The sequence below is a fragment of the Perognathus longimembris genome, chromosome 1 (assembly GCF_023159225.1).
Source record: "Perognathus longimembris pacificus isolate PPM17 chromosome 1, ASM2315922v1, whole genome shotgun sequence".
Classification (NCBI taxonomy): Eukaryota; Metazoa; Chordata; class Mammalia; order Rodentia; family Heteromyidae; genus Perognathus; species Perognathus longimembris.
This window is the reverse complement of record NC_063161.1, coordinates 6,118,001-6,133,652: the sequence shown is the minus strand read 5'-3', so window position 1 is coordinate 6,133,652 and position 15,652 is coordinate 6,118,001. Positions and strand designations below refer to the sequence as shown.

General features: G+C 43.4%; 1 protein-coding gene across 6 annotated transcripts in view; it reads left to right on the top strand.

The window, feature by feature from the left end:
• Tnrc6b (trinucleotide repeat containing adaptor 6B) overlaps positions 1-15,652 on the top strand; it is a 213,853-nt gene that overhangs the window by 158,053 nt on the left and 40,148 nt on the right. For 4 of the 6 annotated variants that reach the window (XM_048354991.1, XM_048354983.1, XM_048354999.1 and 1 more), the window contains 6 exons: positions 2,571-4,919; positions 6,764-6,922; positions 8,765-8,940; positions 10,386-10,460; positions 11,410-11,455; positions 12,295-12,431. In XM_048354991.1, the coding sequence (XP_048210948.1) occupies positions 2,571-4,919; positions 6,764-6,922; positions 8,765-8,940; positions 10,386-10,460; positions 11,410-11,455; positions 12,295-12,431 (2,942 nt within the window). Of the gene's footprint in view, positions 1-2,570; positions 4,920-6,763; positions 6,923-8,764; positions 8,941-10,385; positions 10,461-11,409; positions 11,456-12,294; positions 12,432-13,436; positions 13,608-15,652 lie in introns of all 6 variants that reach the window. The other 2 variants (XM_048355025.1, XM_048355016.1) reach the window with 2 other exon arrangements.

Sequence of the window (15,652 nt, the reverse complement as noted above, 5' to 3'; positions counted from 1 at the left end):
GCCCTGCATGGAAGAGGAGAGCTTTGCCTTGTGCACTGCCTGGTATGAGATCCCCAAATCCACTACTTATGTAGACTATTGGGATTATTCTTAAGGTGGAGAGAATCCCGAAGTGAAAGGGGTAGTTCTTAGAAACTGAGTTTCAGTGTCATGGATCCAAGCAGTTTGCTGTGGCCACTATGGCTCATCACTCCTTGAGCCTTTTTCTCCAAACCTCTGTAGTTATACAGGTTTGTTTTCAGGGAACAACGAAGGGGGTATAGGGCTCCTATGGAGGCCTGTTCTGAATCTCCAGATGCTGTGCTTATGCTTCCAGAATGCTACAGACAGAAAGAGAATGACCTCTTCGATTACAGTATAGACTCGTGGGAAGACACCACATAGTGCTGCTTTTGTTTTGTTTGTGCCTGTTCTGGGGTTTGAACTCAGGGTGTTGGCACTATCCTGAGCTCGTGTGTGTGTGTGTGTGAGAGAGAGAGTCCTGGGGCTTGAACTCAGGGCCTGGGCACTATCCATTGAGCTTCATATTGCTCAAGGCTAGCAGTCTACCCCTTGAGCCATAGTACCACTTCTGGCTTTATTTGTTTATGTGGTACTAAGGCATTGAATCCAGGGCTTCATGCATAATAGGCAAACACTTTAAGACTCAGCCACATTCCCTGAGCTTTCTGTTCAAGGTTAATGCTCTATAATTTATGAGGTGATAAGAGTCTTTCCAGGCTGGCTTTGAACCACAGTCCTCAGATCTCAGCTTCCTGAGTAGCTAGGATTATAGGTGTGAACCCCTGGCACCTGGCCAGTATCATTCTAGTTTTGTACTGGTACCAGAGTTTGAACTCAGGACCTGGTACTTGCTTGGCTAGCATTCTGCCATGCTTCTGGCCCAGCTCTTTGCCAGTTGTTTTGGAAATGGAGTCTCATGGACTTTATGAATGGAGTGGAAATGCTACCTGACTTCAAACAACCATTCCCCTCAGTTGCTGGATTACAGGCTTGAACCACCAGTACATGCCTTTTTCTCTACTGGATCTTTTTTTTAATCAGTGTTTCTAATTCTTTTCAAACCACTGGTTGAGCTTTGTTTGACACTGTAAAGCAGACATAATGTGTTTTGAGTTCTTAATAGATGACTACTAATTCAACCAAAGCAAAGAACTTCCAGATCCCATTTATTTTTAAGTTCATTAACAGATTTCAGCCTGTGTTAAAACCTCCTTTGAGGTTATGGTATAGAGCTTGAATATAGTCAGGCATTGGCAAGGACAGCTTATTAATGGTTTACACTAATTCATATACTTTGAGTTCTGAGTTTGAACAGAGAATTGCTTAAAAAAATATTTTGTTACCATCTTGTGTGTAAGAAAACCTAGTAGTGACAGGCTTCATGCTGAGATACCCCCCAAACCCCCAGGCTTCAGTGGCTGTCACAGCAGGGCCAGAGTAGACACAGCCCTTCCTTCTTGACCCCTAACCCTTGGTATCCAGTGAGAGAGCTAAAGAGAGATGTGGGTCCAGTATAAATCGGAGTCTCACATTGAGACATTAGAAAGATGTCATTTTCCTTCCCATCTAATACGTTATTAAGCCATACTACCCAGGTCAGCCTTAGAGCAATTGGCATAGGGCTCAACACCCATATTTGTGCGGGGCTGTTTGATCAGATTAAGCTCCTTTAAAAGCAGGTCTATCTGGTCCTTATTTGTTGAGCTTGTTTGGGACCATCTATCCTTCAACAGAAGTGTACTGAGCCGCACTACATGGCCGCAGTGTGGAATTGACACTAGCAGGATGAGGTGTGTGAAGAGGCACCTCCAGGGGAAGGAAAAATGTGAGCATAGTGCTTTTGCGCTGGGGAAATGACTATTGGTAGGAGAAGTTCTTTTCAGGTGATGAGCTCAAAAGCAGCTTCACAGAAGTGGCACTTGAATTAGGCCCAAAAAGATGAGTAAATTTCACTGTGTGAGTTTAGGAGGAAAGAGAAAAACAAAGCAGTAGTTGCCATCATGAAATGTTGCCCGCATAAGAAGACATAGTTGTGAGACTTAGACATCTGCATAGAAGATGCTAGAAGATAATTTAGACTGGAAAGTTTGGCCAGGGTCATGGCATATCTTGATCAAAATTCAGGCCAAGGAAGGAGTTCAGCTTTATTCTTGTGCACTAAGAAGCGGGTAAAGGCTTACATATGGCAGTGGTAGAATCAAAAGGGCATTTTAGAAAATTTATTGTTTCAGTTGGGGGTGTTCAGGAGCAGATGGGAGACAGAGCAAGTTTATAGTGCTATTTTATTTGTCTTAAGAGGCAAAAAGTCTTTCTCCATCAATAGGAATGGCAAGGAGGTAGCTTTGCTAAATGGTGTGGAATTCAGCTTAGCAAATCGAACAGTGGGCCAGTGAAGAAGAGGTGACCAACAGGTGTGTGATCATCCAAGACAAGTGACTGGGTAGAGAACCTTTTGGGGGTGGGGGTAGGGGGCGGGATTTGATTAAACTGTCCTGGAGCAGTATAAGCTCCAGGAACTAAGGCGAATACATGAGCAGCTATAATTGATCAGATGATCTCTTTCTCAGAGTCAACCCTTGGAGGTGCTGCTGCTTCAAATTATGCAAATTCCACTTGGGGCCCGGGAGCCTCCTCCAACAACGGCGCCTCCCCCAACCCAGTTCACATCTGGGACAAGGTGATTGTAGACGGGTCTGACATGGAAGAGTGGCCTTGTATTGCCAGCAAAGACACTGAATCTTCTTCCGAAAACACCACCGATAACAACAGTGCCTCGAACCCTGGCTCTGAGAAGAGCACTCTGCCAGGAAGCACCACTAGTAACAAAGGCAAAGGGAGCCAGTGCCAGTCTGCGAGTTCTGGGAACGAATGTAATCTTGGGGTTTGGAAATCTGACCCTAAGGCTAAATCTGTTCAATCTTCCAACTCTACTCCAGAGAGCAACAGTGGACTAGGAAATTGGAGGAATGTGAGTGGTCAGGATCGAATTGGACCTGGCTCTGGCTTCAGCAACTTTAACCCAAATAGCAACCCATCTGCCTGGCCAGCGCTGGTCCAAGAAGGAACCTCTAGGAAAGGGGCATTGGAAACAGATACTAGTAATTCCAGTGCACAGGTTAGCACAGTAGGTCAGGCATCCAGGGAACAGCAGTCAAAGATGGAAAATGCGGGTGTTAATTTTGTTGTCTCTGGCAGAGAACAGGCTCAAATTCATAACACTGATGGACCAAAAAATGGAAACACTAACTCCTTGAACTTAAGTTCACCAAACCCCATGGAGAATAAGGGAATGCCCTTTGGAATGGGCTTGGGGAACACCTCCAGGAGCACTGATGCCCCTTCACAAAGCACTGGAGATCGAAAGACTGGGAGTGTTGGATCTTGGGGTGCAGCTAGGGGTCCTTCTGGAACTGACACAGTCTCTGGACAAAGTAATTCTGGAAACAATGGGAACAATGGAAAAGAGAGAGAGGACTCCTGGAAAGGAGCTTCTGTTCAGAAATCAAGTGGGTCTAAAAATGACTCTTGGGACAATAATAACAGGTCTACGGGTGGGTCCTGGAACTTTGGCCCTCAGGACTCTAATGACAACAAATGGGGTGAAGGGAACAAAATGACATCTGGGGTCTCTCAGGGAGAATGGAAACAGCCGACTGGGTCTGATGAGTTGAAAATTGGAGAATGGAGTGGTCCAAACCAACCAAATTCTAGCACTGGAGCATGGGACAATCAAAAGGGCCACCCCCTTCCTGAAAACCAAGGCAATGCCCAGGCTCCCTGTTGGGGAAGATCTTCCAGCTCCACAGGAAGTGAAGTTGGAGGACAAAGCACTGGAAGCAACCACAAAGCAGGAAGTAGCGACAGTCATAATTCTGGCCGTCGGTCGTACAGGCCCACACATCCTGATTGCCAGGCTGTCTTGCAGACTCTTTTGAGCCGAACTGATTTGGACCCCAGGGTGCTCTCAAACACTGGCTGGGGCCAAACTCAAATTAAGCAGGACACAGTGTGGGACATTGAAGAGGTGCCAAGGCTTGAGGGGAAAACTGACAAAGGAACTGAGGGGTGGGAGAGCGCTGCCACACAGACCAAGAACTCAGGGGGCTGGGGAGACGCACCCAGCCAAAGCAATCAAATGAAGTCTGGATGGGGGGAGCTCTCAGCCTCGTCAGAGTGGAAAGACCCCAAGAACACAGGAAGCTGGAATGACTATAAGAACAACAACTCTTCTAACTGGGGAGGAGGAAGACCAGATGACAAGACTCCTTCCACTTGGAATGAGAATTCCAGCAAGGATCAGGGGTGGGGAGGAGGCCGCCAGCCCAATCAGGGGTGGACTTCTGGGAAGAATGGTTGGGGAGAGGAAGTTGATCAAGTGAAAAACAGCAATTGGGAAAGTACCGCAAATAAGCCTGTGTCTGGGTGGGGTGAAGGCGGGCAGAATGAAATTGGAACTTGGGGGAATGGGGGGAATGCAAGCCTAGCTTCAAAAGGTGGGTGGGAAGATTGCAAAAGATCCCCTGCGTGGAATGACACAAGCAGGCAGCCCAATTCCTGGAATAAACAACACCAACCGCAGCAGCCACCGCAGCAGCCACCGCCGCCACAACCAGAGGCTTCTGGTTCATGGGGAGGGCCGCCCCCACCACCTCCGGGCAGTGTTCGACCTCCTAATTCCAACTGGAGCAGTGGACCCCAGCCCACAGCCCCTAAGGACGAGGAGCCCAGTGGTTGGGAAGAGCCATCCCCACAGTCAATTAGTCGGAAGATGGACATTGACGATGGCACCTCAGCTTGGGGAGACCCTAACAGTTACAACTACAAGAATGTGAACCTGTGGGATAAGAATTCCCAAGGGGGCCCAGCACCTCGAGAACCAAACCTGCCCACCCCCATGACCGGAAAATCAGCATCGGGTAAGCAAGTGCTTTTTCTCATACGGTTTCATAAAGAAAAGAGATTCCACACCGGGACATTTTTATTGAGGTGCATTTATTTACCTTAGCATTATTGTCTGAGGATGCCTCCTGCAGACCTTCACGCTTGCTAAGAAAGCCTTTCTGTGTAAGATGCAAGAATGGCAGTCCCTGTCCTACCTTAGAGTGTTTTTTCCTTGGGAAAAGGAAAAGATGGTAACACTGTATTCATCTCCAGAGTTACTTCTCTTCTTTTTCCGTGTGTGTTTGTGTGTGTGTGTGTGTGTGTGTGTGTGTGCACGCGCGCATGTATACATGTACATGTGCGCACACTGCCCCTTGGGCTTGAACTCAGGGCCTGGGCATTGTCCCGGAGCTTTATCCACTCAAAGCTAGTAGTTGGAGCCACAGCTCCCCTTCTGGCATTTGGGGTGGTTAATTGGAAATAAGAGTCTCAAAGACTTTCTTGCCCCAGGCTGGCTTTGAACCACAATTCTCAGGTCTCAGCCTACTGAGTAGCTAGGATTATAGGCATGAGCCACTTGTGCTTGGCTCCAGAACTACTTTTCCATATTCTGTTTGTCTGTAGAATTCAAAAGTTTGCTTAACACACTATTCTCTAGGTTTAAAAATAAAGAAGTGGGGCTGGGAATGTGGCTTAGTGGTAGAGTACTTGCCTAGCATGCATGAAGCCCTGGGTTCCATTCCTCAGTACCACATACACAGAAAAAGCCAGAAGTAGTTGTGGTGGCTCAAGTAGTAGAATGCTAGCCTTGAGCAAAAGGAAGCCAACGACAGTGTTCAGGCCCTGAGTTCAAGTCCCAGGACTGGCAAAAAAAGAAAGAAAGGAAGAAAGAAGTTCCAGCTGGGAATATGGCCAAGTAGTAAAGTGCTTGCCTCATATTTATGAAGGCCCTGGGTTTGATTCCTCAGCACCACATATATAGGAAAGCCAGAAGTGGCACTGTGGCTCTAAAAAGAAGCCATGGACAGTGCTCAGGCCCTGAGTTCAAGCCTCAGGACTGCCAAAAATAAAAAAAAATAAAAATAAAGAAGTTCCTTTCTGATTCTCTCCATAGCTCATCCTTGTTGCTCCTCTTCCCCCACCAAAGGGAAAAATACTGTGTGCCTGGCAACTCTTCTGTCTCTGAGCTCTACCTCAGCTCTTCATATACTGTCCATATTAGCAGGGGCTGGGTGCTGTTACTGGAACTTCTTTTGCTAATACTCTACCACTTGAATCATAGCACCACGTCTGGCTTTTTCTGTTTATGTGGTACTGAGGAATTGAACCCAGGGCTTTATTCATGCTCAGCAAGCACTCTACCCCTAAGCCACATTCTTGGCCTGCTACACTTATTGTTTATATGGGGTCTTAGGCTTTTTTGCCTAGACTGCTCTCAGACTGTGATTTTCCTAAATCAGGTGTCTGGTTTTGTTCGGACAGTGACTTAGTAATGTTTGGCCCACGCTGGCCAAGAACCACGTTCCTTCTGATCTCTCTTTACCAAGTAGCTGGTCTTGTAGTCATGAACCATCATGCCTAATCTGTCTCTTGATAGTGTTTGCATTGATTCCAATTTTTCCTAACAGTTATTGAGTAAATGTGTACATAATTTAATGTCTTTTGAGATGATGGTGTAGTGTCCTGGTAGTAGAGGCAAGAGTGATGTACATTGGACTCTTGTTTAAAATGACATTGCCTGATACCCTCCATGAAGGTGAGTCTCTGCTACTGCCAAGAGAACTTGTTTTGCACTACCTTCATCCCATTGAATGTTAGGCATTTTAACAGATTGTTCTTAAGAGACACTTTTTTTTGTTTTGTTTTGTTTTCTTAACAGTCTGGAGCAAAAGCACACCACCTGCTCCAGATAATGGGACTTCAGCCTGGGGTGAGCCGAATGAAAGCAGTCCTGGGTGGGGCGAAATAGATGATGCCGGAGCATCAACCACAGGCTGGGGAAACACACCTGCCAGCGCTCCCAATGCCATGAAACCCAGTAAGTCGGCCATATTGTTATTGCTAAGGAGACTTTGTTAAATAGGCTGTCCAGCATTTTGGCAAAAGCTGTTGATTTGATAAAATAATCTCAAACACTAAGCAAATGTTGGTGCCCTTTCTTGACATGTATGAAAAAGTTTGCAATGAACAAAAAAGCATAATATTGTTGATTTTAAAACACGAAGTAGATTTGATATCTGGTCAGAATTTTAGTTTTGATGAGGAATGTAGTTTCTGCTACCTGGGGACTTTTATTATTCATTCTCTCTCTCCTTTTCCCCCCCTCTAATGTGTCAGTCTTGGGCTTGAACTCAGGGTCTAGACACTGTCTCTGAGATTTTATACTCAAGGCCAGCACTCTACCACTTGAACCACAGCTTCACTTCTAGCTTTCTCTCCCTCTCTTCTAAACACTGAGCCCTGGGCCTTTCATATGCCATACAAGACTGAGCTGCATCACCAGCCTTAACTTTTTTTAAATAAGAAATGTTTGTTAAAAATACAGTTCTGCTGACACCAGTGGCTCACCTATAATCCCTAGCTAGTCGGGAGGCTGAGATCTAAGTATCACAGTTTGAAACCAGCCTGGGTAAGTTAATTTGAGAGACTCTTACCTCGAGTTAACCAACAAGAAGCTAGAAGAAACAAATCTCAGGAAATTGAAATATGTCTTTGTTTCATCTTGTGGTGGTGTTGAGTTTTGCTTTTTTTGTTGTTATTTTGTTATTTTTGTGTTTTGTTTTTAGAGGAGATGCAGAAAGGGAGGAAGGAAGGGTGAACAAATGCAGTCATGGCATTCAGTATACATTGTGGCAAACAACCTACATAACTTATAGGCAGGAGTGAGAGGGGGAAAGCAAAGTAATGGGTGACATTGTCTAAAACAAGGTAGACAGTTGTTCTTTATGATACCTGTTTTTAATGTTAATTGTATACAAGTGGATATTGCATACATCACACATACATACCTAATGTGCATGTATGAAGGTAAAACTATAGGACCAGAATAAACCATGCTCATTAAAAGGACCTAAGCTGGGCATTCGTGACTCATGCCACTAATCCTAGCTGCTCAGGAGGCTGAGATCAGAGGATCATGGTTGGAGCCAGCCTGGATAGGAAAATCTGTGAGCTTCTTTATCTCTAATTAACCACCAGAAAACTGGAAGTGGTGCTGTGGCTCAAAATGGTAGAACGCTAACCTTAAGCAAAAAAGCTCAGGAACAGCACCCAGGCTTGTTCAAATCCCCACAACAGACCCACCTCCAAAAAAAAAACAGAGGACCTAAGCTGGGCATCAGTGGCTCACACCAGTAATCCTAGCTACTCATACAGCTGAGATCTGGGAGTCATGGTTAGAGCCAGCCTAGGCAGAAAAGTCTGTGAGATACTTATCTCCAGTTAACCACCAAAAAGCTGGAAGTAGAGCTATGGCTCAGGGGGTAGAGCACTAACTATCTGTGAGCAAAAAACTTCAGGGGCAGCACCCAGGCCCCAAGTTCAAGTTTTGGTGCCAAGGTCTGGCACCAAAAAGCAAAAAAAGACCCAGTTTGTTTTCATTGAAATGTTATTGTGATAAGCTGTCTTCAGTTTGGGAATTTCTGTCTACTAAGTACCTGGAGAACACAGTATATGGGGAACAATCAACAGAAATCAAAAGATTTTGATTGTGTTGTCCATGGCTACTCTAAAATATGAGTGATAGCATTCACCTCACCAATCTAAGATGGAATACATAGAATTATAAAAATCCTAAAATGCTGCATCTGGGCGGAAATTGTTTTTCTAGTTTTTGTTACCTATAGTTGTTTAAATGGGATTAATTCCTCTTTCCTTAAAGATTCCAAATCTATGCAAGATGGCTGGGGGGAGAGCGATGGGCCGGTCACAGGAACTCGCCATCCCAGCTGGGAAGAGGACGACGACGGAGGAGTCTGGAACACCGCCGGCTCTCAGGGAAGCGCTTCCTCCCACAACTCAGCAAGCTGGGGACAAGGAGGAAAGAAGCAAATGAAGGTAACCTGCTTCTGAAAGGTTTGAGCTTGCGCTTACTCATTCCTAGAAGGCAGACCTGAGAATTTATGGAATGAATGGAAGAGTGAGACACCTGGAGTCCCTGAGACCCTAACCAAAGGGGAAAATATTGCCTTTGAAACCAAGGGCTACTTTCCTTATCCTCCTCACCAATGACATTGAATCTTTGAGCTACAGAAGTGCTGCCCTGTGTTAAATACATTATCAAACATAGGATCTTTTGTTTTTGGTTTTTACATTGTAGATTGGTCAGCAGCTCTCAGTGCACACTTGAAAAATGCTTTTTGGCCAGGCGCCAGAGGCTCATGCCTAGACTCCTAGCTACTCAGGAGGCCAAGACGGTCTCTTAGGTTGTTCAGTTGACTTCTGTCCATTATTTGGTCCTTTACAAATTCATAGTGAGTCTGTACTAACATGATGAAAAATATTAATGAATCCCCAACTTGGTTGACACCCAAGATTGACTGAATTAATTGTCCGCTCCAGGAGCAGATTTGAAAAAAACATCGGTGCAGTGACGTGTCACCCCTTAATAGTCCGACTCTAATGCCAGTAGTTCTGACCTCTTACACTAAGGACTTTGGTTTATTTTTATTGTCAGCTGTGGGGCTTGAACTCTGACCTACGTGCTATCCCTGAGCTTTTTTTGCTCAAGGATAGTGCTCTACCAATTTGAGCCACAGCACCACTTCTGGTTTTTGAGTGATTAATTAAGAGTCTCACAGGGACCTTTCTACCCAGGCTGGCTTCAAAGAACGATCCTCAGCTCTCAGCTTCCTGAGTAGCTAGGATTACAGGTGTGAGCCACCGGCTTCTGGCACTTTTACTTATTTATTTTTTTAATGGTCATAAAGTACACTTAAGATAAAATTTTCCATCTTAACAATTCTTAAATGCAGAGTTTGATGCTTCAGCTATGTTCACACACAATTCATTTTGTGGAACAGAAACTCTATAGCTATTAAAGAATGCCTTCACTAGGCACTGGTGACTCATACTTGTAAGCCTGACTGCTCAGGAGGCCCATAACTGGACAACCAAGTCTGAGGCTAGATCAGACAAAAAAAAAAAAAATAGTCTGAGAAACTTTTATCTCCAAAATAATCAAAAGCCCAAGCTGGAAGTATGGCTCAAATGGTAGAACACCAGCCAAACAAGTTGGAGGTCTTAAATTAAAACTACAGTACTACCAAAACAAACAATAAAAACAATAAATAAAGAGGCAAGAAAGAATGACTTCCTTTCCCCTTTGCCTCCATTGAGGACCTTTTTTATTTAACCTTACAACTTGTCACAAAATACAAATGCCCTATCACTTTCAAAGTAACAAAGAGAAATAATGCTCAAAAACCTAAAATTTCAGTCCTACATTTCAGTCAGAGGCTGAGACAAATACATGGTTCTGAGGTTTTATTTCATTTCTGTAGTGCTCACTAAAAGGAGGAAACAATGATTCATGGATGAATCCTCTTGCCAAACAGTTCTCAAATATGGGATTGCTGGTAAGTTTTGTTTTACTTATATGTATAATATGTCTCAAATTTTAGGCTTAGTACTAATTTGAAGGCCACTACTAAGTATGTCCAGTGTTTGTTTTCAATTCTTTTATTCTTATGACATACACCAGTATTTAAAGGTGAGGACTTGTACAATTACTATCTTGGGAGGGTAGGGGAAAAAAGTCACACACTGAAAATTTATACTGTATTCCCTAATGTTGTACCAGTTTTTACATCATAGTTTAAAAACAACAGCAACATAGTAACTGGGAAAACCATACTGGGATTAATTATCTAGGGAGAAGGTGGGGAATTTTTAGTTTACTTATCTCCTGGGAACTCTATGAGGGCACCCCATCTTGGTTGCCAAAAAGCAGCTGACTTGAGTTGGCAGCACGTCCCAAGACTTGATGACTTGACAAGTCACAAGAAATTGTCATCCTTGGCTGCCACTCACGGGATCTTATCCTGGGCCAGCTGGAACTTGAGGATGAGAGTTTATTTCTCCAGGCAGCTGTTGAGCTATTACTCTGTCTGTGGATGAACTGAGGCTGGTGGTGTGTGAAGATTGGACTTCCGCTGCATAGGCATGAGTTTCATTCAGACTATGATAGGGAAAATGTTATGGTCCTCATTCCAGAGTAGAGTTGATGTCAAGAGGATCTAGTGCCAGTGGTAAGATATGCTCTCACATGAATACAGAACTCCTGGGGCTGGGAAGATGACCTACTGATAGAGTGCTTGCTTCGTATACATGAAGCCCTGGGTTTGATTCCTCAGTACCCCATATATAGAAAAAGTCAGAAGTGGTGCTATGGCTCAGGTGGTAGAGCGCTAGCCGGAGTTCAAGCCCCAGTACTGGCCAAAAAAAAAAAAAGAATACAGAACTCCTTCCCCGATTCAAATGTGTACAATTTAATGCTCTTTCACCTCTTTTTTTTTTTTTTTCCAGAGTCAAACTGAAGATAATCCAAGCAGCAAAATGGATTTGTCTGTAGGTATGTATCACTCCACCGTTTGGCGTGAAATGTAGTGAATCTGAGTGGGCTCTGGGATCTCTTGCTTAGTTTGAGTTGGGATGATGCAGTTCAATAACAGACATTTTTTGAATGCTGCTTACTCACTTTCAAGGTTCCATGCAAAAATCCAGGCAAGAGGACAAATGAATCGTGTTTTCTTACTAGAAGGGCATAGGGGTCAGTGTTGTTTGTGTGCCCTACAAACACCGTAGATGGTAAGGGAAATCTATGTTCTCTGATCTCCTACCTTCCTTGGGCTGCCATCGTGTCAGTGTATAGTAGCAGATTTACAGAGCTGTGAAGGGGAAGTGGAAATATCCCCTGCACCTGTGAGATTATATCTTGCCTGTCAGACTGTGAACACATTCAGCTGTGTTCAGCTTTTAAAATTTAAATTTTAGGGCAACAACTGTACCATTTATCTAGCAGATGTTAAATAGCAAAAGCTGACAACTTCTCTCACTGAGAACATTTGAATTTTGTGAGCAAGATGTGTTCATCAAACCAGTAACCACAGTCTAAATATTTTCTTAGCTAGATGTGTAACAGATTAGTCCCTAAGCTCCACAGGGGACAAGCTACAGAAGATATGTATGCAGATACATGTGTTGTGTTGTTTCTATAAAGGATCCCTGAGCCAGTGAGAGCCACTGCGCTCTCTGGTCCCATCCCCAGAATAGAGAGTTTATGCCCACCCCACAGAGCATGGGAGGCCAGGGCACTCTTGGATCTTGAGATTAATTCATTGATCTTGAGATCAGTGATCTTGAGATCATTCATTGATTCCAGAAATTTTCACCCTACTTTTGTTCTTTCAGATAAGAAATTTGATGTGGACAAGCGAGCAATGAATCTCGGGGATTTTAATGATATCATGAGGAAGGATCGATCTGGGTTCCGTCCACCTAATTCCAAAGACTTGGGAACCACAGAGAGTGGGCCTTATTTTGAGAAGGTGAGTTGAATCCTTTGTTTAGTCATTTGCAAGAACCACTTTGTTCTTGGTTTTTTACTAGCTGGTTCTAGAAGAAGCATTGGCTTCCTGGACTCAGTGAGCAAAGCACAGACATCACCTGCGTTAATGCAGTGACGTGATGACAATGTATGTCAACAGGTGATTGGGAAGAGCTAGGACTGTCTGTCTTTAGTGTATGTCATGGTGAAGGTCTTAAGCTCTAGGATATTCATGAAGTTTCACACAGTGGAAACAAGATATGAAATATTTTTTTAAAGAAATGTAATCCAAATTTTTTCTCCTGCTGTTATTATTCAACTACATTATTCAACTATTATTAACTACCAATTGAACTTTGGATTTTGTACAAACAATTTTATCTCCTAAGGCTTTGACATCTAGTTTTGTTTAGCGGGGAGAACCACTTTCATCTTTCCCACTTATTAGTACTTTGTCTTTAGTTACAATGATACCTTTCAAATTCTCAACTATCTGATTAAAATAGGTTATTTTTATGCACTGATTTTGATTTTTACATTTCTAATGAAGATTATTCCTTGATTCAAAATAACCATTTGTAGTGTTCCTTGTATTCACAAAGCAACTAAAACTTTTAGATTTGACCCCTTTTGATATGATTGATGCTGGTCCACATAACAGTATACTCACAAGGTTGCCTTGGCTTCTGTCTCAGGAGCCACACAGCCAGAGAGATCAATATTAGATGCATAAAAATAAAGTGTCTGGCAACTGTTACCTTAATACAATGGGGCTTAATGTGTTACTAACTTAGAGGAAAAGGAAAATTATATCAAAGTGGATGACAGATGGTCTCTGTTGGGCAAAGTATGATCTATTAACAGATCCAAATTCCATCCTCGGTTACTGCTAATATATATACACTGTCACTTTGTTTATTCCAGTGTCTCTCTCTTTCCCTTCTTGCATTCTGTTGCTTCACTAACCAACACTCATTGTGATTGGCTAACTCCTACTACCTTTCAGCTGACTTTGCCTTTCTCCAATCAAGATGGGTGCCTTGGGGATGAGGCTCCCTGCTCTCCCTTCTCCCCTTCTCCCAGCTACAAGCTGTCTCCCTCTGGTTCCACACTACCCAACGTCAGCCTTGGAGCAATCGGCACAGGGCTCAACCCCCAAAACTTCGCTGCTAGACAAGTAAGGAGGCCTCTCAAATTTGTAACTGCTTGGCTAGGCCTCGCCTTGGCCCTGGTCTTCAGTTTATTGCATCATTTGTCTGTCTTGGGAAATTTGTTGATTACTGAATGCACAGAATGATATTAAGTGTAGGTTTTAGATCTTTCAGCCCATAGAACCATCTCTTCTCATGTTTCTCAACATGGACTTTATTTTAAATATGTTTATTTTTATCTTCTCATTCTTGATCACGAGTTCATATTTAATAACTAGTAAATAACTTAGGAAAATATTAACAAGGCACTATAGGTACCTTATATAATCTAATTTAGCAAGATACCATTTTTAATATTATATTGGTTAACAAGCTATTGTTTAGAGGGCTTTTATTCTATTTAATATACCTACTAAAAATTAGGAACAGTATTCTCAGATTGTGAAGATTACCACATCTTGAAAATCTAGTGTGTTTAGATTTGAAGTATGATCATTATTACCCAGGGAAAGGGTAAAGGGCAACTTGTAACAGACAGTGGAGCTTGGAGAAGAGTGCCTATTGCCCACAGATGGCCGCCTCATTGGACCTGGAGCAGCCCTTTGCTCGGGTTGCACCTGGCCATCCTCGGAGCAAGGAAGGTTCCTACAGTAGAAATGGAGTCGGCAAGCTGCTTGGGTCAGACCTCTACACATTCACAGGCCTTGAGGGGACACAGCAAGGTGGGCTCTCCACTGTCTCTTCTTCTTTGAAGAAAGCCAGGAATTTAGAGCCACAGTGGCTTTGCATCAATAATTCCAAAAGTGATGCCATCCTCCTGTGACCCCTCCCATGCCTCTGTGCCCTTCACCTTGGAGTCAGAGAAGGGCATTAATTATACAGTGTGTAACTATTAGTTGTGTCCATTCTGTCTCAGGTGACTTGCATGTATAAGTTAGGGGATGGGTAAAGCAGCGTCCAATACCACACAGCCGAGTAACACATAGGCACCTGTGCATTCTGGTGGTTACTCGCACATTTCTAGGAGTAGATGAGTTCTCAGTTGCTGGGTTGTAGATAAGTTTTTTTCTACCTTTATATTTGATGTTTATCACAATTCTCTTACAGAGGACATGGTTAGTGTTGCTTATGTAAACAGGGAGGGAATAATAGCATAGGTATTTTGAGGATTTGTTTTTGGGTGAAGTATTGAAACTATAAAGCGGTCATAATAACGTAGCTCCAAGATCACATAATTATCCAGTGCTATCTGTGTAGCACATAACAGGAGTGTAATAGACCAGCCAAGCCAGTTTGGCATTGGACTTTTAAGGTTAGGTCATTCTTTGCTTTTGATCTGTGGATTGCTACAGTCAGTGCATATGATTGATGCAAAGTCTGTTATTACCAGGGTGTGCATGTGTTCTTTCCAAATATGGTCAAGGGTTTTAAATGCTTCCCACACAAAACTAATGGAATACATTTAATATTAAAAAGAAAACTTAAACTAGGCACAGTGATTCAAACCTGTAATCCTAACTACTTGGAAGGAAGAGATTGAAGATCATGGTTTAAGGCCAGCCATGGCAAAAAAAAAAAAAAAAAAAAGTTTGAAAGACTCCATCTTAATCAATGGCTATGCACAGTGGCACATGCCAGTTATCCCAGCTATGGGGGAAGCACAGTGGCTGGGCACAGTGGCACTCGTCTGGCATTCCCAATATAAGGAAGGTCATGGCCTAGGCCAGTGCCAGGATAAAGTAAGACCTTACCTCGAAGATAACCAATGTACAAAGGTGCTGAAGGCATGGCTTAAGTGGTAGAGTGCTTCCCTACCAAGCCTACTGTTCAGCCCCCCAATACCACCGAAAACAATTTTTAATTAAAAGAAAAAATTAAAGTTTTTTACTTGGCAGGTGCCAGTAGCTCACACCTATAATCCTAGCTACTCAGGAGGCTGAGATCTAAGGATCATGGTTTGAAGCCAGCCTGGGTAGGAAAGACTTTCGAGACTCTTATCTCCAATTAATAACAGAAAAAGCCAGAAGTGGCTCTGTGGCTCAAGTGGTAAAACACTAACCTTGAGCAAAAC